This window comes from Panthera pardus, unplaced genomic scaffold, assembly GCF_024362965.1.
Source record: "Panthera pardus isolate Hobbes unplaced genomic scaffold, ASM2436296v1 HiC_scaffold_2, whole genome shotgun sequence".
Lineage (NCBI taxonomy): Eukaryota > Metazoa > Chordata > Mammalia > Carnivora > Felidae > Panthera > Panthera pardus.
In genome coordinates this window covers 141,179,923-141,204,615 of record NW_026526765.1, presented here as the reverse complement: position 1 = coordinate 141,204,615, position 24,693 = coordinate 141,179,923, and the positions used below count along the sequence as shown (strand labels likewise).

General features: G+C 36.9%; 1 protein-coding gene across 6 annotated transcripts in view; it reads left to right on the top strand.

Annotated features, from left to right (window-relative positions):
- DMXL1 (Dmx like 1) overlaps positions 1-24,693 on the top strand; it is a 133,935-nt gene that overhangs the window by 29,830 nt on the left and 79,412 nt on the right. For all 6 annotated transcript variants that reach the window (XM_019469584.2, XM_019469587.2, XM_019469586.2 and 3 more), the window contains exons 6-15: positions 3,674-3,740; positions 5,274-5,452; positions 9,682-9,871; positions 11,916-12,084; positions 16,606-16,818; positions 19,124-19,377; positions 19,489-20,173; positions 20,264-20,385; positions 23,587-23,676; positions 23,761-23,863. In XM_019469584.2, the coding sequence (XP_019325129.1) occupies positions 3,674-3,740; positions 5,274-5,452; positions 9,682-9,871; positions 11,916-12,084; positions 16,606-16,818; positions 19,124-19,377; positions 19,489-20,173; positions 20,264-20,385; positions 23,587-23,676; positions 23,761-23,863 (2,072 nt within the window). The remainder of the gene's footprint in view (positions 1-3,673; positions 3,741-5,273; positions 5,453-9,681; positions 9,872-11,915; positions 12,085-16,605; positions 16,819-19,123; positions 19,378-19,488; positions 20,174-20,263; positions 20,386-23,586; positions 23,677-23,760; positions 23,864-24,693) is intronic.

Here is a 24,693-nt window from a genome sequence, read left to right as displayed (position 1 = left end):
TTTTTTTTAATTATTGAATAAAACACCTATGGAGAAACATAGAAAATGTGTTAAGCCTGTATGATGATCATTAAATAGAAACTTGCTAAATTCTACCAAAGGAGACAGAGACACTTTCCATGCTTTTGACTGGACGTTTCCCTGTTGTGAAGAAGTATATTTTTCCTAAGTTACTTTATGTATTGAATATAATCCTTGTCAAAATCCCATTGGAATTTCTACTTTTGAGCATAGTTCTAAACTTGTTTTAACAGGTTAAATATGGGAAAATCAGGAAAATTCTGTAAGAAGTAAAATAGTGAAGATAGCATAGAAAAATGAATTCTAAAGCTAGAGCTGGCCTAGCAGTTTGTTGTTGATGTAGGAACAGATTAGGGTCCAGAATTAGTCCCAATTACACATGGAGATTCAGTATATTAGGTGTCATTTTATATCAGTGGGTAAACTTGGTAACTCTGTGGAGAAGAAAATGAAATTAGAGTATGTTTCATGCCTCACACCACAATAAGTGTCAAAAGAGGGAAACCTTGAATTTCTACACAATGAACTAAATACTAGAAGAAAATACAGGAGAATTTTTTTATTTTAGAATTACAGTGTCCATTATGGTAGCAGCTAGTGACATGCCACTTTTGAGCACTCGAAATGTGGCTAGTCTGAATTGACTGTGCTGTAAGTATAAAATACATGCTGGATTTCAAGAACTTAGCACAAAGGAAAAAAATGTAAAATATCCAGTTATTTTTTTTTATTGATTACATGTTGAAATGATAGTAGTTTTAATGTATTAACTTAAATAAAATAATTTCACCTGTTTCTTACTACTTTTTAAAATGTGGCTACTAGGAAATTTAACATTTGATATTTATGTTCTGTCACTGTTGGAGGATAAATGCTGCTTTAGATGAGGGAAAGACTTTCTAGGTATAATACCAGAACTAGAAACTGAAAGGAAAGGAAAGGAAAACATCAATATTTGTTGACCATATCAATAACAAAATTCTATAAAGCAAACAGACCACACGGAATATTAAAAGTTGAGGAAAGTATTTGCAATTTGGAGTTAATGCTTTTTTTAAAAAGAGGTCTTAAAAATTAATATCTCTGTAGTAAACAAAAATAGACAAGTGAAAAATTTTAAATGGTAGTACATATGAATAATAAGCAAATTAAGTGACAGTTGATGGACTTCAAAATCTAGAAATGAGAAATATCCAGAAAGAAGAGGATGAATAATATCTACTATTAGTGAGTGTTTAGAGAACAGGTACTCTTAAATCCTCTTTAAGGGAGTGCATTGGTATTTTTCTATAGAGCAATTTGGAAGTATGAATCAACAGGCTTAATTTTTATACCCTGAGATAGTAACTCCACATTTCATTCATTCATGCAGCAATTATTTGCTGAGTGTTTATCATGTTTGAGGCAGTGGTAGAAGTGCTTGGAATATAGATAGCAGTGACCAGGTAGGGACCGAGACTACCAACCAGTAAACCAGTATGACAGAATGTTAAGTGGCATTCTTCCTGAGTCCGTTTTATATGAAACAGGAAGAGAACTATATGAGATACCAAATAGAGAGTAAGGCAGACCTGGTATATAGAGTTTAGAAAGATTTCAGGAGAGTTGGTTCCATATATTTTGTACCCTTCGGCTAGATTGTGATTTTTAAAAAGGCTTAACATGGAGAGGGAGTAGGACTTTGCAAAGAAAATTCTTTAGAGACAGTTATCTTTGCTCTGGAGTCTTCCATGTAAAGTTGGGGAGAGGGGAGCAGCAAAGTGTTATATTGCCTTCTCCTCAGGGCTTCCATGGGTTGAACTGAGAATTTGAAATGTGTTTTGTGCTTTTGGTAGAGGGGAAGAATCTTAAGTTAATTCAAGATTAGAGTCTACGGTGATAACTTGGACTAGACATACTATGTATTTGGGATGGTTATTTAATTAAGCAGAAAAGCCATGGGACTCAGGTTTCAATTTAGGAGCAGCTGATGATTACACTGACTGGAACACATTTAAACATTGAGCTTGATCACATTCCTTTTGTGATGTGTTTAAAACCCGTTATACACGTTAGATGAAGATCAGTAGTATGATAGAGAAAACTAAGGTAAAAGGAAGAAGAGTAGAGGTGACTTTTGAGTGTAGACCTGAAGGAAATGAGGGAGCAAGGTGTGTGGGGATATCTCTGGGAGAAGAATCTTGGAGGCAGAGTGAACATTCACTGCAGACTTTGGTAGAAGTGTGCTTAGCTTGTGGCTGAATAAAGTGAACAAGGTCAGGGAGTTTGCTTAGAGGTTATTGTGAGGGTTTGCCTTTTGTGCTGAGTTGGGAAGCTCTTGAGAATTTTGAGCAGAGGGAGCATTGAGAACTGATTCCTTTTTAAAAGGGACTGCCTTAGTTTTTTTGAGAAGACCTGGACAGAGGTCACACTCCTGGAGATGATTGCAGTGGAGATCAGGCACTTTTAATGATTTGTTTTAAGAATATCTTTAGAATTAGCCAGATCCATAGAAATGTGTATACAAGGATGTTCATTGCACCACTTATTTTGTAGCAGCAGAAATGAGAAAACGGTGGTGAAAAATTATTTTAAGGCAGTGCATATATATGTAATAGAATAACATAGCCACTAAAATAATGCAGATCTATACACATTGATATGCAAACGTGTTCTTTACATACTTTAAAATAGATAAATGTTACAAAGCAAACTGTAATGTAATATGACCTCACTCTCCATCCTCTCCTCCCCTATATTCTCCCAAAGAAAGTAGACAGAGGAGGAGGGTGGAGAGATGGGTCTAGAAGTCTGTGCATTAGAATGTTAGCAGTGGTTTTGCCTGGGAATGGGTGTTGTGGCGAAACTGTAGATGATTTCATTTTCTTCTTTTCATATATATGTATCAATACTTTCTGTTACGTAGCTATTACGTTTAAGATTAAGAAAAAAGTTACTTTAATTTGGAAGGAAGTGTGACAGAATTCCTCTTTGGCCTGCTTTACAAATAAATTTGAGGTGAATCTAAGCACAAAATTGGGTAAAGAAAAGGAAGGCAATGACAGTGAGGGTTGTCTTGAGATCAGCATAAGTGCATAGCCAGAAGGGAAGGCAATGACGTGAAATGAGCCAAAGTTCATCAGAGAAGAAAAGGCAAGTGTGCACCAAGTGCATAGGCGAAGCTGGCGGGCTTCCCTCATGCGTGCAAGTCCCCCAGTAACCCATACGTAATCTTCAATGAGGTAAATGCCACCTTAAGGGAGATTTCATTTCAAAATACTGATTTATTGTCCATTAAAATATATGATAGAATATGAGAAAGAGAAATTGAAATTTTTCAATTTGGAAATCTAATTTCCAGGGCCATTAGATATCTATATTCCAAGACAATGAGAGCTATGATTGTTTTGTCTTAAGCTTTAAAGACTGAGAAGTCTTTCCTTTAATGATTCGTACACATAGATATTTTCACGTAAAAATAATTTTTATACTTAATTTAAAAATTTATATTTTGTATTCATTTTATATTTATGAGATGTACTTAAAATTGAGTGTAAAACTTGTGTTATCAGAAAATTTTCCATTATTTAAAGCAAGTTCCTGAATATTGTTTAGAGAAGTAATACAGAATTCTAATTTTCCTTAAAAATTATTTCTTCTCTTTAATTTACAGAACTGCTTCCCAAATTCATTTAATGAAATTTTCACCAGATGGAGAATTTTTTGCCACTGCTGGGAAGGTAATCTTGTGAAATTGCTATTGCTGTTGGTTTATTTTGAAACTTCAAAAACCTTAACTGGCTTTATTCTTTTATTTAAGTTGAAAATATTTTCTATTAAAAATATATTCTAGGGGTGCCTGGGTGGCTCAGTCGGTTAAGCCTCCAACTTCGACTCAGGTCACAATCTCGCGGTCCGTGAGTTCGAGCCCCACGTCAGGCTCTAGGTTGATGGCTCGGAGCCTGGAGCCTGCTTCCGATTGTGTGTCTCCCTCTCTCTCTGCCCCTCCCCCGTTCATGCTCTGTCTCTCTCTGTCTCAAAAAATAAATAAACGTTAAAAAAAAATCTAATAAAAATATTTAAAATATAGTGAAAACAGGCTATTATTGTTCTAAAAGATAGTATGGTATAATTGAAACATAGACTTAAAGATAGATCTGAATGTAAATCTGCCATTTACCAACTTTTTGATTTGGGGCAAGTAATTAATTTTTTTGGGCAAATATAAGGATATACCGACTTTCTAAGAGGACATTTGTAACCATTTTCATATTTTGCCGTGCTGATGTCCCAGCAGTATATTTTTCCTTGGAATTATTTTATTTGTAATCATTGGATCTCCAAACAGTTCATATACACATAATTGTCTGAAATTAATTGTTCTCATGGTTCAAACCTTTCTGTAGACCCAAGATGTGAGCTACCCTAAATCTTCAGTGAGGTTTTTTTTAGGAGAGAAATGGAGTTTGTTCTGATGGACTTTACCAGTGGAAGTGCAATTATAGTTTAAAAGCAGAACCTGGTACGTTGTAGTGCCCCTTGTTTTATCCATGCTTCCCAAATTAGCAGATGCGATTTTAATTGTACTTAGAATATTTTGGGGCGCCTGGGTGGCTCAGTCAGTTAGGTGACCAACGATTGATTTTGGCTCAGGTCGTGATCTCGCAGTTCAGTTTGTGAGATGGAGCCCTGTGTCTTCACTGACGTTGTGGAGCCTGCTGGGAATTCTCCATCTCCTTCCCTCCCAGCCCCTCCCCTGGTTACATTCTAGCTCTCTGGCTGTCTCTCAAAATAAATAAACTTGGAATATCTTATATAGTAGTAGCTATTAACTCATCATTACTATCTTCAACGTTTTCTTTGAACGTTCACATGATACTTCATGAAAACTTTTGTTTAAAAAAATTGGCAGTCCTCGTAAGCCTGCTAGTGGTAATGCTTTCTTATTTGATATTTGTCTAAGTGGGAAAATAAACCCTTTATCTGTGAATCTTTTCTCAGTGATTCCTGTATGGTAACTAGCATTTTCCTTGATCCATTCCTTGCAAAATATACACATTCATACCTTAATTCTCAGAGCACGATTATGGAATGCTAATAGAAAAGTTTCAATCAGATGTTTTCTTCTCAGTTCCTCTGTGCCAACTACACCTCACACCCCTAAATTCCTGTAAGTGGGGAGAAGGTTCTTACTATTGCTGTTTGACTTAACCTTTAAATTAATTCTGATATAAATGTTTTTCTATTTTTGTTTTTGTTTTTTTTTTCATTAGGATGACTGTCTTTTAAAGGTATGGTATAATGTAGAAAACTGGCGGACAGCTGTTACCTCTCCGGATAAAAGTTCAGAAAAACAATCCCAAGGAGAAATGGACTTTTCCTTTATATATCTGGCCCATCCTCGAGCTGTAAATGGATTTTCCTGGCGTAAAACAAGCAAATATATGCCTAGGTCAGCGATTTAGTCATTTTATCTATGTATTAAGAGAACATCATCTTTGTGACATTGAGTGCTCTTCTCGCTTTAAGAATCCACAGCTATAGGACTTTGGCCTATGAAGATTTTAGTAATATCAGATAATCCTTGGCCTGCAGATGTCTGGCCATGGGTCAGCTATGACTGACATATCACAGGAGAGCCATGGGAAAGGATAATTTATCTCCATCTCACATGTCTATAAGTGACAGAATTGTACATCTTTTCTTCTCTTTGTTAAGTATCCAGTTCTTTTGTCTCTTAGTCCTTCTCTATATTGCCATTTACATGGACCTTTCCACGTTTCAGTCCCCAATCTTGTTCCTTCTCTGTGTATCTCCTCTGGTATCCCTTTTTTTTTTTTAAGCTGCTTTATTGAGAGGCTATAACACGAGGCCTCAAACATTTCTTTAACTGTATCTAACATCTTTATGGAAAAGAGAGTGGGTTAAAAGATTACTATTCTCTGAATTAGGTATTAGTTTAATCTATGCAGTCATGTACAAGTACACCTGTTAATAACTTCTTTTCTTTCCTTTATTCTTGCAAGACTGGATAACCCATTGAGCTTTTGCCTGTACTTAGTAAGGTACAGAGACCTATTACTTAAGTATAAGTAGAAATCCCTTTTTGTTTGATGGCCATTTTCAATTTGGTTACACCATGGAACAATACAGTTTTTCCCTTAACCTTTTGTCACTGATCCGTGGGAGGGTACCTGGATCATTTGTTGACTTTAGTTTTGCTCTTCTGAGCCAGCAGAGTATATCCAGATTTTTTTTTTTTCAAAAATGTATATTAAGACTGATTTTTAAAAGTAGTTTAAGATTCATAGCAAAATTGAGTGGCAGGTAAACAAATGTCCCATCTATCCCTTGCACCCACACATGCATAGCCTCCCCTATTATCAGCCTCCCCCACCAGAGTGTATATTTATTATAACTGATGAACCTACCTCAACACATTGTTCCTTAAAGTCCATCGTTGAGAGTATGGTTCAGTTCCGGTTGTGCACTGTATGGATTTGGACAAATGTATGATGACGTGTTTCCATCATTGTTATACCTGATCTTTTGAGCTCTTTTCTAGTACAGTAGTTACCATTATTCCTACCCCAGCCATCCAGGCTAATAAAGCATAGGAGTAGGACACTGTAGGACCAGTAGTGTCAGGAGTATGTGGCAGAGTGTGCTAAGGGAGAGAGTGGTGTGGACAGTCTGTTGTTGGCAAAAGAGCTCACTCCAGCTTCACTTGGTGAACTGTTGCTCTACAGTACCTCTGAGACCATTGCCCACATATACAAAAATGTGTTCAGAATGTAATGAGCTGTGGTATGTGTTAATTCTCCTTTTAAAATTTGCAAATGGGGGCACCTGGGTGGCTCAGTCGGCTAAGCGGCCGACTTCGGCTCAGGTCATGATCTCGCGGTCCGTGAGTTCAAGCCCCACATCGGGCTCTGTGCTGACAGCTCAGAGCCTGGAGCCTGTTTCAGATTCTGTGTCTCCCTCTCTCTGACCCTCCCCCGTTCATGCTCTGTCTCTCTCTGTCTCAAAAATAAATAAATGTTAAAAAAATACATATTTAAAAAAAAATTTGCAAATGGCCACAATAAAAATAGCTGTCATTGCAAACCATAAAGATTACGTCATTTTGGAGGCTGATTTCTTCTGATACATCCAAGTGTTTTCATTTGCACATGGTGAGACCCTCAGAATACTGAAAAAGAGGCTTATGAAGTATTTATCTTTTGAGAGAGGACAGTCACATCTGTACCTGACCTAATTCACTCGGTGTTGGTAAAAGGGATCGTGGTGGAGGCAGAGGCAGGTGCCTTGCACTGGGCTGTCACGAATGCCTAGTAACACCAGTGAGGCATAGCAATTTCTCTTTCTGCTTGTGTTCGTTTTATCTCTTATCAACTACATTGTACAGGAACTGTGACATAGGACTAGAATTTCTGTTTGTTACAGTATCTTTAGACGTCTCAAGAATTTTTCTTTTGGTCCATGTCATTTACGAACCAGCTAATCTCCCTGAGCTCTTTTAGGTTTCATTTTTGTTTTACCAGCTGCCTGCAGGTATGTGGTAGGAAGGCTGACCCCTTCTGAGAATGACAGAGATCCCATTATCAACTAAACCATTGCTCTTTCTGATACGGCATCTTCACTGTGCTATACAGGTGCTTTGTTTTTCACGTAAAATTCAGATACTCAGCCAAATGGTAATACTTTATGCGAGGGTACTGCTGGCTTGAGAGAAAAGAATGGGAAAGTGTTTGTAATGAGCATATACTTCTTCACTAAACACCGATGAATGTAGGATAAGTGGAAGGTTTGTTGTATACCCTTCCCTAGATAACTAGTTGCAAAAACAATTGGCCTGTTGTTACATGAAGATGGGACACACTGTCTTGTTGTAGCTGTCACAGGTGTCATAGACACTTACCTATCACATGCTTGCCTTCCATGTGGTAATACCTTTTACTGAGGGGTGGTGGTTATACCTGAATATGAGCAAATGAGCTCCCCTGATACAAAGTGAGGAAAGGCCATATTGCTAGAGAAATGCCTCACACAGAGCAGAGAATTTCTTCCATTCTCTTAGATTACCTGGCACCTCTTTATACTGATTGTCTGTAAGGTCTAGTATCTTGAGGAGGGTCACCTGGGGCCACCACACTCCTAGGTCAAAGGCCTCTCTATGCTTCTGAGTTGTGTATCTTGCTTGTTTTGTTGCTTTTGCCTAAGTTCTTAATGCCTCTTCTGATTGTTCTCTATTCAGCCCTTCAGTCTACTACTTTCTCCTCTTCCTTCATAAGCCTGTGCATTCTGCCAGTTACAGATGGGCTCTGTGAACCTTTAACTTTTCCTATTGCCTTTGATGTATTTTCTTCTGTTCTGATTGCCTGCTTTTAATCTCATTGTCACCACCTTTGTGGATGCGAATGAACAAGAGAGAAACGCTGAGAAGGAAAGAGGATAGATCAGAGGAGGATGGAGAAAAAATGCAAAAGGAAGGAGAGGCATGAGGAAGGAGAAAGGAGTAGGAAAACAGAATTCAGAAAGGAAAGAAGGAGGTGCCCTAGCAAGTGGGGACAGGTGGAAAGAGAGAATGGCCTAGCTAGGCTGAGAAGCAGAGAATTGTGGGAGAAGGCAGAGGGAGGGAGGCCTGAGAGTGGATGGAAAGGGGAGAAAGGCAGAGGAGTAGACAGAGAAGCGGGTGGGGAAGGGAGAGGTGAGAAAAGAGAGGGAAGCTGAAGGGGAGAGCAACCCAGACAATACACGGTTTTCCTTTTTCTTCCCCTTTATAGTTGTTCTTTTTTTTAATCAAGCAGATAACGTTTAATTGACTACTACACAAAATTTTGATTTCCGTTTTATTTTTCTTTAACTTGCTGAGTTACTTGATAGAAGCCTTGTACTGATTGTTCTTTTTAATTCTGATATGTTTGAGTCTGTATCTACTACAAGCAAGATATTGTGACTTTTTCTTTCTTCCTTTCCTTTTTTTTTTTTTTTTTTTTTTTGCAGGAGTTCCTCAATAGAATGTAGTCTTTGTTGATATGAGTTCAGCCTTTGAACTCCTCATGCTTATGGGGTTTATTAATATATATGTAATTGATTTTGCTTTTGTGAGTGGAAAGATAGTAAATTCACTGACAGTCAAGAATAAGGAAGGAGGTGGCTACTAATTATTTTATCATGGTTTTTCTTCTCTTGTGCTTCACTGCTTTTGGAATATATTAAGCATGGAGAAAATAAGTATACTAAATAGTGTAGCTTGTTAGTGACCAATGTGCATGAGTCTTCACAGAAAGCAAAAATAAAGCATTATGAAAGAATTCAAATGGTAACCATTCAATGGATAAATCAGAAAATTTTTAAAGAAAATGTGTTTTTCCTTGCTTACTGACTGAGGGATTATGGCATTATCTCAGTCTTTGTTCTTTGGATGTAAGTGAATTTTAGATTCTTAAAAGTACCACATTCTAAGCAGAAAAGAAATAGGTTAGCAGGCATTTGCTGTGATGAGATCAAATACCCACTCAGTTTTAATGGTTTTGACTAAATATATTGCATAAATGTATATTGACATTTCTTCATTGGTACTCCAGTTGTGTGCATTTAAATAATTACAGAAACACTGTAGAATATTATACCATATGAAATTTATATGTTTGCCTCTAAAATCTTTTTATTCCTCAGGGCTTCTGTATGTAATGTGTTGTTGACTTGCTGCAAAGATAATGTATGTCGTCTGTGGGTAGAGACCTTTTTACCAAATGATTGTTTGCTCTATGGAGGTGACTGCAGCCATTGGACCGAACCAATTAATTTAACAAATAACTTCAAAAGAAATGCTTCTAGTAAAGAACGAATTCAAAATGCTTCAGATGTAAGTGTTTTTATTAGATGTTATTTCCTACAAGTTTTAAAACCCCTTGTACATTGCCTTTTTTGTAACATTCATCCTAGTTAATATTCAAAGTTATATGGTTAGGTATGAAGACATATATGTATATTAGGAAAATGATTCTCAGAAAACTTTATAATTTGTTTCGTTCAAAAAATATTCTTAAGGGGGCGCCTAAATGGCTCAGTCAGTTAAGCATCTGACTCTTGATTTCTGCTCAGGTCCTGAGCTTGCGGTGTGTGGGATCAAGCCCCACATGTGCTCTGCACTGACAGTGGGGAGCCTGCTTGGGATTCCCTCCCTCTCTCTCTCTCTCTCTCTCTCTCTCTCTCTCCCCCCCCCCCTCCCCTGCTCATGCTCTTTCTCTCTCAAAATAAATAAATAAATATTAAAAAATATTTTTAAGGATTTGCCTAGAGCATAAAAGTACTTATAATTATGAAGTTAATCTTAAGTTAACTAATGATAACAAAAAGATTACAGTTGACTTAGCTAAAATAACAAAGTAAATGAAAATCTGAGAATGCAAAGATTTGACTCTAAAAATAATTTTTTTACATATATATGCATATATGTATATTTGCTGTTGTTCACAGGTTGGGGTGTTTTGTCATAATTATAGGAATGATTAGAATAGTTTATCAGAGGGGCGTGTGGGTGGCTGAGTCGGTTAAGCATCCAGCTTCAGCTCAGGTCATGATCTCAGTTTTGTGAGTTTGAGTCCCATGTCTGTCTCTGTGCTGATAAGCTCAGAGCCCACAACCTCCTTGGGATTCTGTCTGTCTGTCTGTCTCTCTCTCTCTCTCTCTCTCTCCCTCCCTCCCTCCCTCCCTCCCTCCCTCCCTCTCCCCCCTCCTCCCTCTCTCCACCCCTCCCCCACTCATGCTCTCTCTTCCTTCAAAAATAAATAAACATTAAAAAAAAAGAAGTTTGTCTGATTCTATTTTACTAAGTAGTGTGAAAAGTAAAAGTAAATTTTTAATGTGTAGACTAATTGAACATAGACTAATAATACAGTTTCCCATTTTCTTGATATTGAAAACAAAGTGTTCTGAAGTGATTTATCTTTGAATGCTTTGTATGATTATGGAACAACTATTTTTCAAACTTGGAGAGTATTCTCAGGGCTCAGAATGTAATTACATATATATTTCTGGGAGACTCAACAAGTAATAGAATGGTTATGTATAATAGCTGAACGAAGTTCTTGACTAGGAATCTGAAGACTCTTGTTCTATGTTTAGGTGACTTTGGGTTCTGTAGAAACTATTATATCATATGAAAGATGTGAATAACAAAATCAGTACTGTCTGCCTTGTGGGTCACATGAAGTGATATCTGAAAAAGCTTTGCAAGTTATGGAATAACATCCTAATGTATGATGGTAATACTATTCAGTGCTTTGTGCTCATAGGGTATAAACTGTGGATGCAAAGGGAACAGTACACATAGAGACATCATTATCCACAGACACGTTGTTAAAGTTCTGTTTTATAAAATTAATTAATTATCAGAAAATAAACCAAATAAAAATCGCAAAGTATTGTGTGATGGTTAAAAGAAATTAGGCAGTTAAGTTCTAAGCTTATTCTTCAAGTTCAAATTTGCTGCACAGAAGTACTGAAAAATATTTGTACATTCAAACTCATCTGAAATAGGGTATTATGAAATAAGTCGCAGAAGGGCAGATACCATATGATTTCACTCATGTGAATTTAAGAAACAAGAAATGAACAAAAAAAGACAAAAAAACAAATGGATTGTTACCAGAGGGGAGTTGGTTGGGGCATGGGTGAATTAGTTGAAGGGGATTAAAAGTACACTTAATCATGAGGAGCACTCAGTAACCAATAGAATTGTTGAATCATTATATTGTACACCTGAAGCTAATATAGCTGTAATTATACTGTAATTGAAAGTTAATTAGAATTAAAAAATGAAATAGGGTATATGTAATGTCAAGCAATCATTATGTAACGATTGTTTTACTTTTAATGATGGTTTTACTTTGTTTTTATTCACACAGGTCAACCTGAGACATTTTCGCAGAGGTCGGAGGAGATCACTTGCTCTTGTAGCACATACTGGATACCTGCCACACCAGCAGGACCCTCATCATGTCCACAGGAATGCTCCCCTGCACGCCAATGCACTTTGCCACTTTCATATTGCAGCCAGCATCAACCCAGCCACAGGTAAGAGAACACTGTTCCAAAAATGTTGCTGGAATTGAGTAAGTTGATTTGGTAACAAATAAGTTATACTTCTAGTTTTGAATAAGTAAAAAATTGGAGGTGACTTGTTCACCTAACTTTGTTATAGCCAGCTCAGTAATGACATAGGATAGGTTTTTGTTTACTTGTTTGCTTTTTAAGGCTATGACTTGGTTTGTGATTTAAAATCTTAAGAAGTCGTAGGGCTTCAACTGGGTGACTCAGTTGTTAAGCATCTGACTTTGGCTCAGGTCATGAGCTTGCATTTCATGAATTCGTGTCCCACATTGGGTTAGCACGAGCCCCACATCTCTGTTTCTCTCTCTGTCTCTGACCCTCCTGGAATTCTCTCACTCTCTCTCTTTCTCTCTCTTTCTCTCTCTGCCCCTCGCTCACTTGCGCCCCCTCCCTCTCTCTGAAAAAAAAATTTTTTTTTTTTTAGTCATTGAGATTCTTAATCAGTTCATTCAAAAGTTGAGATGTTCAGGGAGCCTGGATGGCTCAGTGGGTTAAGCATCCAGCTTTGGCTCAGGTCATGATCTCATGGTTCGAACGTTCGAGCCCTGCATCAGGCTCTGTGCTGACACTTCAAAGCCTGGAGCCTGCTTGAGATTCTGTGTCTCCCTCTCTGCCCCTCCCCCACTCACACTCTGTCTCTCTCTCTCTCTCAAAAATAAATAAAGCTTAAAAAAAAAGTTGAGATTTGAGCTAAAACTTAACAGGTTAACACCACAAAGTAGTATTTTGTAACTATTGTATGGTTGTTAAAATAAAACCCTTATGTCTAATGCTTGATTTTAGGAGACATTCCAGAAATAGGGCATAAATATATAGAAGTTGTAAATGGGAATTAAACTTATCTTACTAGTGAGATAATGCACTGTTAGATTAAAAGATCTAGGGTATCTGGATCTTTGAATTTTAAAATTAAAGTGCTCATCATTTCAGTAAATATTTTCTGTGAGTTTAAAAAACAAGTGGTCACAGTTGGGACATTTAAAGCAGAACTAGAATATTACTAGAACTAGAATATTACTGAGAAAAAGATTAAAAACAGTATTTGGGCATAGTAAATACCATCTGTACAGAAAGTGAAAAGTGAAAGCCTCCTTTCACCTGTGCCGTACCTTAGTCCTTGTCTGCCATAGATAAACCCTATTGAGTTTTTGTATATTTGCAGATACCCTTATGCATAAAGTAAACCTATTTTCATATAGTATACTGGATTGTTGCTGTACCATTGCATTCTTCAAGGAAAAATAGCAATAAATATGGTTCATTAGTTACCTGAATCAAAGTGAGAAGTGCTCTGGTAAGTTAAATATAGGGATATTTACAGAAGGAGTAAAGAGTATTTACTGGCAAATTTGGTTAACAACAGTCCCAGCTCTAAAATAATTCATGAGCCAAGAAAATGAAAGGGGACAATATTGAACAATTTTTTTTTAAATGTTGATTCATTTTGAGAGAGACAATGTGCAAGCCCAGGAGCAGTAGAGACAGAGGGAGAAAATCCCAAGCAGGTTCTGAGCTCCCAACCCAGAGCCCCACGTGGGGTTCAGTCTCATAAACCATGAGATCATGCCTGAGCTAAAATCAAGAGTCAGATGTTTAACCGACAGAGTCACCTGGGGGTCCTGACACTGAACTAGTTTTATGAAAACATTACCTAGGCTTGGGAAATACCATTACCTTTATCAAAAAACATATACTGACAGTGCTTGTAATACCCACAGGCAACTCTGAGATCACTGGAATAGTTTTGAAAGTCTCTTCTGAATGAAGGACAACATGTTGAGAATAAAGAAAGCTTGGATTCTTGCTTTAATGGAAAAGTCTGAGTTGTTACAGAAAATAAACACTAAGTTTCAATGTAGCATCTCCTTGATGACCTTCCAATAAGAAAAACTCTAAAACTTTCTTTTAGAGTGTAGGTCCTTAATGAAAAGCCATTATGAATATAACAAATCAAAGCAAAATAATATTATTAGCAGCTAGATTAGACACCATGGAGATCTTCTTTTCCCACCTTAGACCTTTTGGAATGACCTTTCTGGATGTTGTGTTTGTTATTCAAGGCCAAACTCTTAGAGCTTCCCTTATTTGCCCATCCATAGATAAAGGAAAGGAGCTCATAGAGAATGTTCTCTTAATACCCATTCCCTGAAGATCTCTCATAAAAAAATGGCTTTATGAAATTCTTTGAGGTCAGGAGACAGAAGAAATGTAAGTTTCGTCTTAACCCAGAATGCTTCTGTTAAAAGCCTCCATTAGCCTCTCCTTCTTGTGTGTTTAACAGCTAGGTCTGTGATCTCCTAGAGGCATTGCCAATCTCTCTTGTGTTGATTGTTGCTTGAAAATCAGAAAATCATACTCATTAGGATTCTTAGGGCACTCTCGCATTCCCTGACACTAATATATAGGCACCTAGGGGTAGTAGAACTGGCAATATAATACCTCAAGACTTTTATTGAGTGTTTGGTCTGTGCCATTATAGCAACCAGAGATATGGTAGGAGCTGGAGGTACAGTGGTAATAGAAACAGATGTGATCCTTGCTTTCATGAAGCATATAATCAGGAGAGAAGAGATAGATGCTAATCAGATAATTACAGTAATGAATGTACAGTTATAAACAGAGTTCCTGGATTGGATATATCTGTCAACTCTTAGAATTTGCCTCCAGCAGAAGGGATAGAAGAAAGGTTTTTTTTATTCTTCATTTTATCATTCATCCTCTGTAATACTGTTTTCATTGGTGTCTGACACAGGTCATTAATTCAAATTATTTATCTCTCCCTTAAAAAAATCAATAAATTTGTTCTGTGGAAAATTGTTAACCTTTTGTGAATCCAATCTAGCCTTTACTGTTTAGCAGATATCTGCATGATCTAGATTTAGGTTTGATTTAATATGATAGACAAATTTTTCTTCACCTTTATATTAATTAGGGACTATCATTTGTCACATTCTGCTCTGAATTTGTACGTCAGTATACTTAATTTAGCAATTAGATGAAAAGTACTACCAAGAAAGAATTTTTTTTAGCTGAGTTCGTTTGTCTTAAATGCCTTGCTTGAGTACAAGATAGGGATCTCAGTTTCTCCTTTACAACTTGAATCTTGATGCTAATAAATAGAATTATCTAGCTTAGAGTTAGGTACATCATTTAAAGTTACTGTCAGTCTCTAAATTAAAAAGTGGTTAAAATCAAGATAAATATATCACTTGTTCCTCTGACATCATATTGATGGAATTTTTTTTTGGTAGATTAGGTTAAAAGAGATTTCTTACCAGTTTGTATGTAAATTAAGGACACTTTCCTATTAACTATCCACAAATCACAGATTTATTTCTTAATGAAAATATTTTTTGAATTAAAGAAGATATCTGAAAAACAAATAATCCAGTGAAGAAATGGGCAGAAAACATGAATAGACACTTCTCTAAAGAAGACATTCAGATGGCCAGCAGGCACATGAAAAGATGCTCACCGTCACTCCTCATCGGGGAAATACAAATCAAAACCACACTGAGATATCACCTCACACCAGAGTGGCTCAAATGAACAAATCAGGAGACTATAGATGCTGGAGAGGATGTGGAGAAACGGGAACCCTCTTGCACTGTTGGTGGGAATGCAAATTGGTGCAGCCGCTCTGGAAAACAGTGTGGAGGTTCCTCAAAAAATTAAAAATAAAGCTACCCTACAACCCAGCAATAGCACTGCTAGGAATTTACCCAAGGGATACTGGAGTGCTGATGCATAGGGGCACTTGTACCCCAATGTTTATAGCAGCACTTTCAACAATAGCCAAATTATGGAACGAGCCAAAATGTCCATCAACTGATGAATAGATAAAGAAATTGTGGTTTATATACACAATGGAATACTACGTGGCAGTGAGAAAGAATGAAATACGGCCTTTTGTAGCAACGTGGATGGAACTGGAGAGTGTTATGCTGAGTGAAATAAGTCATACAGAAAAAGACAGATACCATATGTTTTCACTCTTATGTGGATCCTGAGAAACTTAAGACCATGGAGGAGGGGAAGAAAGAAAAAAAGTTAGAGAGGGAGGGAGCCAAAGCATAGGAGACTCTTAAAAACTAAGAATAAACTGAGGGTTGATGGGGGGTGGGAGGGAGGGGAAAGTGAGTGATGGGCATTGAGGAGGGCACCTGTTGGGATGAGCACTAGGTGTTGTATGGAAACCAATTTGACAATAAATTTCATATTAAAAAAGATAATAAAATATCTGTATGTGTATATAAATTATGCTATAGGACCTAGAATACATAATTGTTTTCCTTTATAATAGGCATGTTAAATTTATCATTTAAAGCTGTTGTTACTAATAATCGTGGCAAACATTATATTGGGAATCTTATTTAAAATGTGTTACAGAAGTGTAAAGATAAATGTAATAGTTAATAGTAAAAATATGAGACCTGAATATTGTGTATGATAGAAATATTGTGTGTGTTTTGTTGTTCTTTATAGACATTCCACTTCTTCCTTCTATCACATCTCTAAGTCTAAGTGACAATAATGAGAAGAGTGGGCCTTTTGTGGTACACTGGCTGAACAACAAAGAGTTGCATTTTACTTTGTCCATGGAAGTATTTTTACAGCAACTTAGAAAAAGTTTTGAACAGCCATCTTCTGAGCCCAGTGTAGAAGACTCTAATCAGGCAGACGTAAAATCTGATGAAGGTAAAGCTTTAACAAGGATTAAAAAAAAAAAAAAAAATGTCAAGTTTTGTTGAGAATAGCTAAATTGTCTATATTTGGCTAAAAGTAGCTCCTGTCAGAAACTCAGAATTTCAGTGGTGTAATACAGATTTGGAGTAGCTCATTTAATAATCCAGCTCATTTAACATTCCTGTTGCAAGTGGCTTTCTTTTATGGGATGATAGAGGCTCAGGATTCTCCATACTTACGCTCTTGTCAGCCCCTAGGGCCTTGTTACTTAAAGGACTACGTGTGGCCTAGTAGCATTGACATTACCTGAGGCTTGTTAGAAATGCACGATCTTTAAGAATCTGCAATTCAGTGAAATCCTCAGGTGATTGTACTAGGGCCTTAAAGTCTGCATTCAGCCTCAGGTAGGTTGGGAGCTGGAAGAGTCTGCGGAGGGGGATAAGGTTTAGCTGTTTCTCAACATCTTTAACTCAGAATTGGCACAGATCACAAACATTTATATTCTAATTTAACTGGCAAAGACTAGTCATAAGGCCCATGCAGTCCCTGACTGGGTGGTCATTCTATACTGAGGACTAGGAAGCATGAGTTTGTGGTGGGTAGCTAGCCATCTCTGCTACAGTTTGTAGTTCATAAATATTTCTGTTTTCAAAAAGTTTTGTTTTGATTATAAGGTTGTATGGGCTCATTAAAAAAAAAGAAATCAAACAGTACAGTTAGGAAAATAATTGTATATTGTATGAGTGTACTTCCAAGATCTATTCTTTTCTGTGCTCATACAAACATACATATGGTTGTTGTTGTTTTAAGTTGTGCTGTAGGTATTCATTTTTTAAACAAAAACACTGATCTACCTGCAGCTTGCTTTTTAAATTCACTTATGGGCCCTTTTCCATCTCATGATTTTTACCAGCTATTGATTATTCCTTACCAAGAGAAAATTTGAGTATTTTCTCTTTGATTGACATTTAAATTGATTTAAGTTATTTTTCACTATACTGATCATGGTACAATGACACATCTTTTAATCTTCCTGTGAATTTTTACATAAGAGGATTTCCAGATACAGAATTGCCAGAGAGTGTGGACATTTTAGATTTCAATAACTTTTGCCAAATTACCCTCCAGAAGTGTTTATAATACCCTTTTCTAATAGATCCACATAATCTTTTTTCACATCCTTGCCAACACTGGAGCTTTTCATTATATTTCATAATATTTTTGCCACTTGATATGGGGAAAATGGCATCTTGTTTTACATGTCATTTTCTTGGGGCAAATTGAATAGAATTATTTTAGCTCTTCTGTGGTATGCCTCTTCCTGCTTTTTGCCTATTTTTCTGTTAAATTTTTTTTCTTTTTTTAAATTTTTTTTTTTTTCAACGTTTTTAATTTATTTTTGGGACAGAGAGAGACAGAGCATGAACGGGGGAGGGGCAGAGAGAGAGGGAGACACAGAATCGGAAGCAGGCTCCAGGCTCCGAGCCATCAGCCCAGAGCCTGACGCGGGGCTCGAACTCACGGACCGCGAGATCGTGACCTGGCTGAAGTCGGACGCTCAACCGACTGCGCCACCCAGGCGCCCCTAAATTTTTTTTCTTAATAATTTGTATGTCTTAACAAATTTTTTAAATCTGATAAACAGTCTTACCATTTTTTGAGTCTCTCTTAAGAACGGCTCTATTTTCCTAACCAAGAGTAGAGGCCAGGATTTTTGAAATAGAGGTCACCCAATATGCATATGTACCTGTTTTAATAGTTCAGTATAGCAGTTTTAGTTACCTGTGTTATTGAAGGAAATCTGGAAATTGCACTTTAAGTGTATTCCTTTAAAATAGTTTCTTTAAGGTGTCCTATCAGTTATGAGTGTATACACCTAGAGCATCACTAGTACAGTGGACTCATGTTTTTAAAAATCTAATATTATGAAGAAAATACAAATTGCATTCCAATAATATATTTCAGCCCAGAATTATATCCCCTGTTCTAACTCCTTGATTTTACTGTGAGAAAAACTAAGGTCCAGACAAGTAGTATGTTTTACTTCTGAGTAAATTGTGGTACAACCAGTTTTGCTATTTTCTAGTCCAGTATTAGTACTCTACCATTAATCCACTGAGTCAGTCCTATAGGCTTTCTAGAGTTAACTCTAATGGTCTTATATTCCTGGAGCGAAGTTATTTTTAAAAAGGAGCCACTTTCTTTTTTATAGGAAAGCTGTTATGTTTTTAATCTTGAATGTATTTACAAAGGTGTTTCTTAATTTATAGTAATAGCTTAATTGTATTTACTGGGTCATGAATTCTTTTGCTCATAGAAATGGATGATGGTGTTGATGATCTGAAAGCAAATCATGAAAAAAAAGAATTGGGCAGTGATAAAATGGTACCAAATTCAAGTTTTGTACCATTACCCTCCGCTGCCATTGATCATCAGATTGAAGTACTTCTGTCTGAATGGAGTAAAAATGCAGACATGCTATTCAGTATTCATCCCATGGATGGTTCTTTGCTGGTTTGGCATGTGGATTGGCTGGACGAATACCAGCCTGGTATGTTTCGTCAAGTCCAGGTACTATTATTACAATCTCTGGAGAGCTACTTCTTGTTAAATGTGGGTACTGTTTTGTAATACCTCTTTTTATTATTTCATATGTTCTAATGCTTGCTTTCTTAATTCTAGGTGTCCTTTGTTTCCAGAATTCCTGTAGCTTTCCCCACAGGTGATGCAAACTCTCTCTGTAAAAGCATAGTGATGTATGCCTGCACCAAGAATGTTGACTTGGCTATTCAGCAAGGAAAACAAAAACCTTCTAGTCTCACTCGGTCCACATCAATGCTAATCTCCTCTGGTCACAGTAAATCAACTAATAGTTTAAAATTAAGTATTTTTACCCCTAATGTTATGATGATCTCAAAGCATGCTGATGGCTCTCTGAATCAGTGGCTGGTCAGTTTTGCTGAAGAATCTGCTTTTTCTACAGTTCTCAGTATTTCTCATAAATCCAGATATTGTGGTCATCGGTTTCATCTTAACGATTTAGCTTGCCATTCAGTATTACCGTTACTGCTGACGACGTCACACCATAATGCACTAAGGACACCGGATGTCGATAACCAAAAGCAACCTCATGATCCCGTAAATATTGAAGAATGTTCTGTGGCACAACAGAATAAAAGCAGCATTGATGTGACATTTCAGGATCCCAATGCAGTTTATAGTGAGCTTATTCTTTGGAGGGTTGATCCCGTTGGGCCATTGTCTTTTTCTGGAGGTGTTTCTGAACTGGCCCGGATTAATTCTCTACATGTTTCTGCATTTTCCAATGTGGCGTGGCTGCCCACTCTTATACCCAGCTACTGTCTAGGTGAGCTTTCTAATTCTTATTGAAGAGATTTAGATTTTCTGACATTATTATTTAAGGGTTAAATTGTAAGTGTCCATAAATACTTTCTAGGTGCATACTGCAACTCTCCTAGTGCATGCTTTGTAGCAAGCGATGGGCAGTATCTGAGATTATATGAAGCTGTTATTGATGCCAAGAAACTTCTATATGAGCTTTCCAATCCTGAAATTTCTGTAAGTAAATGGCTTTTAAAATTAAGTGTATAGTATGATGTTTTTAGATAAGTAATTTATATTTATTGGGCATGTTCTAGAATTGTGACATACAATTTGTAGTAAATAGATGTATATTTTCTAGTTATTTCATTTTTTTCACATTTGTAAGGTACCATTATAGTGATTCTTAGCTTCTTTAAAAAGAAACCATTTCTTTTATTCATTCCAAAAGTAAAGTCTGGTTTCCTACAATATGTGTTTCTCTAATGCTTCTTTGCTCAGAAATGAATGAGGATGATTGGCAGGATAAATGTGGAAGTTCTGTTGATTCACCTGTAGTGTTTTCAAGACACTGGGAGCTGGAGTAGCAGCAGTAGAATTTTAATCTTAAACCACGAAAGAAAAAAGCTCTCAACTTCGTTGCAGTTCAGTTATTGTCCTTTCAACTCATCACAAAGCCTTTGTCTTATGATAGGTGGTGCTTCTTCCTCTACACAGCTAATAGCAACCCACCAGCAAGCCAGCATTTCCACTCTTGGGTTTGGTGTTTTTAAATGAACCCTGAGGTAACCTTCAACCTCACTGAGCTTATTGTTCAGGGAATTCAAGCCATCTCCTCAGCTACCAGTTAACGTTTTTGTTAATGTTCTAGTTATATAATTGCATAGCGTCACGGGTCTGCTCCAATCCTGTTTTTTTCCTAAGTTATTTTTAATGTGTGGTTTTCCAGAATGCAGGGTTTTTCAAAACACATACAAGAGTGTTATAGGAGAAACACGCATATTTATTGAGGGCCTTCTATTTTTCAGGTATTATTTAAATGCTAGGAATTTAGATGTGAAGAGAGCAGACAAAAATCTGAGCTTACATTCTAGTGAAGGGCTATAGGAAAAAAGGTAAAAATATATTAATAAATACTGTGGAGAGAAACCATGTCGCAGAAGTAGTAGAGAATGCCAAATAAGGGGCTGGTCAGGATAAGCCTTACAGAGAAGGTACCGTTTGAGAAAGGATCTAATGGAGATGAAGGAGCTAGCTATGTGAATATTTAGAGAAAGAGTATGTTAGGAAGAGGAACAGCTAGTGCAAAGATGCTGAGGTCAGAGCATGTTTAGTATGTACAGGAGCAGCAAGGAGGATATTGTGACTGGAGCTGAGTAAGTGAGGTGGAACGTAGTCAGGGATAAAGTTGGAAAATCAGCCTGGCCAGATCATACAATGGGCTGTATGGCCCATTTTGGTAACTTTGGCTTTTAATCTGAAGAACATGGAAACCATTGACAGATTGATGTGATCTTAGGTTTTGAAAGGATTTCTCTTGCTGTTGTATAGATTAGACATAGGAGCAGAAGTGGAATCAGAAAGGCCAATCCAAGAATCTTTATAGTAGTCCAAGAGACAGTCTCAAAGGGGCTTGTAATGGTAGCAAGTGGTAGTGATAAAGATGGTAAGATTTGGACAAATCTTAACGGTGTGGAGGTTCCTCAAAAAATTAAAAGTAGAACTACCCTATGACCCAGCAATAGCACTGCTAGGAATCTACCCAGAGATACAGAAGTGCTGATGCATAGGGGCACATGTACCTCAATGTTTATAACAGCACTTTCAACAATAACCAAATTATGGAAAAAGCCTAAATGTCCATCAACTGACGAATGGATAAAGAAGATGTGGTTTATGTATACAAAGGAATACTACTTGGCAATGAGAAGGAATGAAATCTGGCCATTTGCAACAACTGGAGGGTATTATGCTAAGTGAAATATGCCAGGCAAAGAAAGACAGATACCATATGTTTTCACTCATATGTGGATCCTGAGAAACTCAACAGAAGACCAGGGGGGAGGGGAAGGGGGAAAAATAAAGTTACAGAGAGAGAGGGAGGCAAACCGTAAGAGACTCTTAAATTCTGAGAACAAACTGAGGGTTGTTGGGGGGTGCAGGGGAGGTGAAAGTGGGTGATGGGCAGGGAAGAGGGCAGTTGTTGGGATGAGCACTGGGTGTTGTATGGAAACCAATTTGACAAGAAATTATATTTTAAAAAAAAGAATTGGACAAATCTGGATGTGGTTTGAACATCAAATAGGCAAGACTGAACTGGATTCGGGCTTGTATGAGCAAAAGAGGATGATGCCCCACATTTGTGTGTGAGCACAAGGAAGAATAGAATGACCTTGAGTTGAGAAGAATGTATAAGTAGCAGATTTTGAAGAGCATGGATTTTTGAGAGCCTGGTGTTGGACATGTTAATGTTGAGATGACTGTTTGACACCTAGGAGACCTAGTAAGCTAGTCTGTAGTTTAGAGGGAAGCCCAGTCTGAAGATATAAAATGAGTAGTTGTCAGAATATAAATTTAAAAGCATGGAGCTGAATGAGATCACTGAAGAAAAGGAGAAGTGATAGGATTGAACCCTGGAGCATGCCATTGTTGAAAGTGGGGTAAATGTGGTGTATAGTGGAAGCCAAGTGAAGACAGTTCAAGAAGGGAGTGATCACCAGAATCAAATGCTGCTCATAGATTAAGTGTGTTGAAGATCAAATTTAACAATGTGACCTTGACTAGAGTAGTCAGGACATAAGTAGCTTGAGAAATCAGCATATAGGCATAATATATCAGCTTGTTTCTTTAGCTCCATCTTTCTTACCTCAAAATTAATCCCCGAAGGGACACCTGGGTGGCTCAGTTGGTTAAGCGTCCAACTTCAGCTCAGGTCATGATCTCGCGGTTTATGAGTTCGAACCCCGTGCCGGGCTCTGTTCTGACAGCTCAGAGCCTGGAGCCTGCTTCGGATTCTGTGTCTCCTCTCTCTTTGCCCCTCCCATGCTCAGGCTCTGTCTCTCTCGGTCTCTCAGTAATATATAAACGGAAAAAAAAAAAAATTTTTTTAAATTAATGCCTGAAAAGCATTGATTCTTAGAATATTTCCATGAGATTGAAGTCAGTCCTTCATATTTATAGATGTGAAATATTCTTTCCCCTAGCAGTCACCGCACACTGCTTTTGTTTTTCTCTGTACCAACTGAGCCATAATTCTTATTCATTCCAACATAATTAGGTAAGGTAAAGTCCCAGAATGTTTATGATGAGAGCAACTTAGGGACTTATTTAGCCCCACTTGAACTTATTTCTCTACTATGCCTGAAATTTCATGTTAATTATTTTTTAATTTAATTGTTTAATAAAGGAGATATCCATTTTTTTTTTTTTTTTAAACAGAAATATGTTGGTGAAGTGTTTAACATAGTAAGTCAGCAGTCAACAGCCAGGCCAGGATGCATTATCGCATTAGATCCCATTACCAAACTTGTAAGTATTATTTTTCTGGCCACTTAGCATTAGGTAAATAACACATATGTCAACTTATATATGTTGGTATTTATTTACATTCAGCAAGGCAGAAAAACCCAGCTGCTTCATGTTTTTCAAGAAGATTTCATTTTGAATAACCTCGAGAAGAAAAGTCTGGGAAAAGACAGAATATTGTCTGATGCAGGTAAAGAATAATTTTTTTATGTAGTGAGAAATATTATCTAGAGTATATTAAGCAGTTAATGAAGATAAGTTGATATAGTATTTCATACCATCTATGTGAACTTAAAATTTTCCTATGTAGGTTTCTGATATTATTTAGCATATAAATACCAGTATTTTGGGGCACCTGGGTGGCTCAGTCGGTTGAGCGTCCTTCTTTGGCTCGGGTCATGATCTCATGGTGGTGAGTTCAAGCGCCACATTGGACTTTGCATTAAAAAAGCGCAGAGCCTGCTTTGGATTCCCTGTCTCCCTCTCTCTCTGCCCCTTTCCCTCAAAAATAAACATTAAAACAAAAAATTTTAAAGCAGTAGCTTAAAACTTCAAATTATAAAGACTAAGTGTCTTAATACTTTCAAGTTAAACATTTAAAAAAATTATATTAAACTCCTACACTCAGAATTAACTGTTACTTTTCATAAAGGAAAACAGAACAAAATGAAACTAAAATTTCTTGGTCATCAGTTTCACGTACGGAGCCAAACCAAACTCAGAAATGACTTTCCTTGCACATGAACCATACATACAGCTTGTGCCTGCTGCTTTTGTTTTCCAGGTTTTTTGTTTGTTGGTTGGTTTTGGTTTTTTGTGCCTGTTGCTTTTAAAAGTCCATTATTAAGCCTCAAGTAATATTATTTTCATTTTATATTTGTTTCTGATTATTTGTCTTACTCCTCTTGTGCATTATTTCTTCATTCTACCTTTTTCTATTTTTCTTTTCTTTTGAGTTTTGCACCATTATGTCAAATATCTAATTTCTTACCACTGTTTTCACTTAGTCTGTCATTTTCT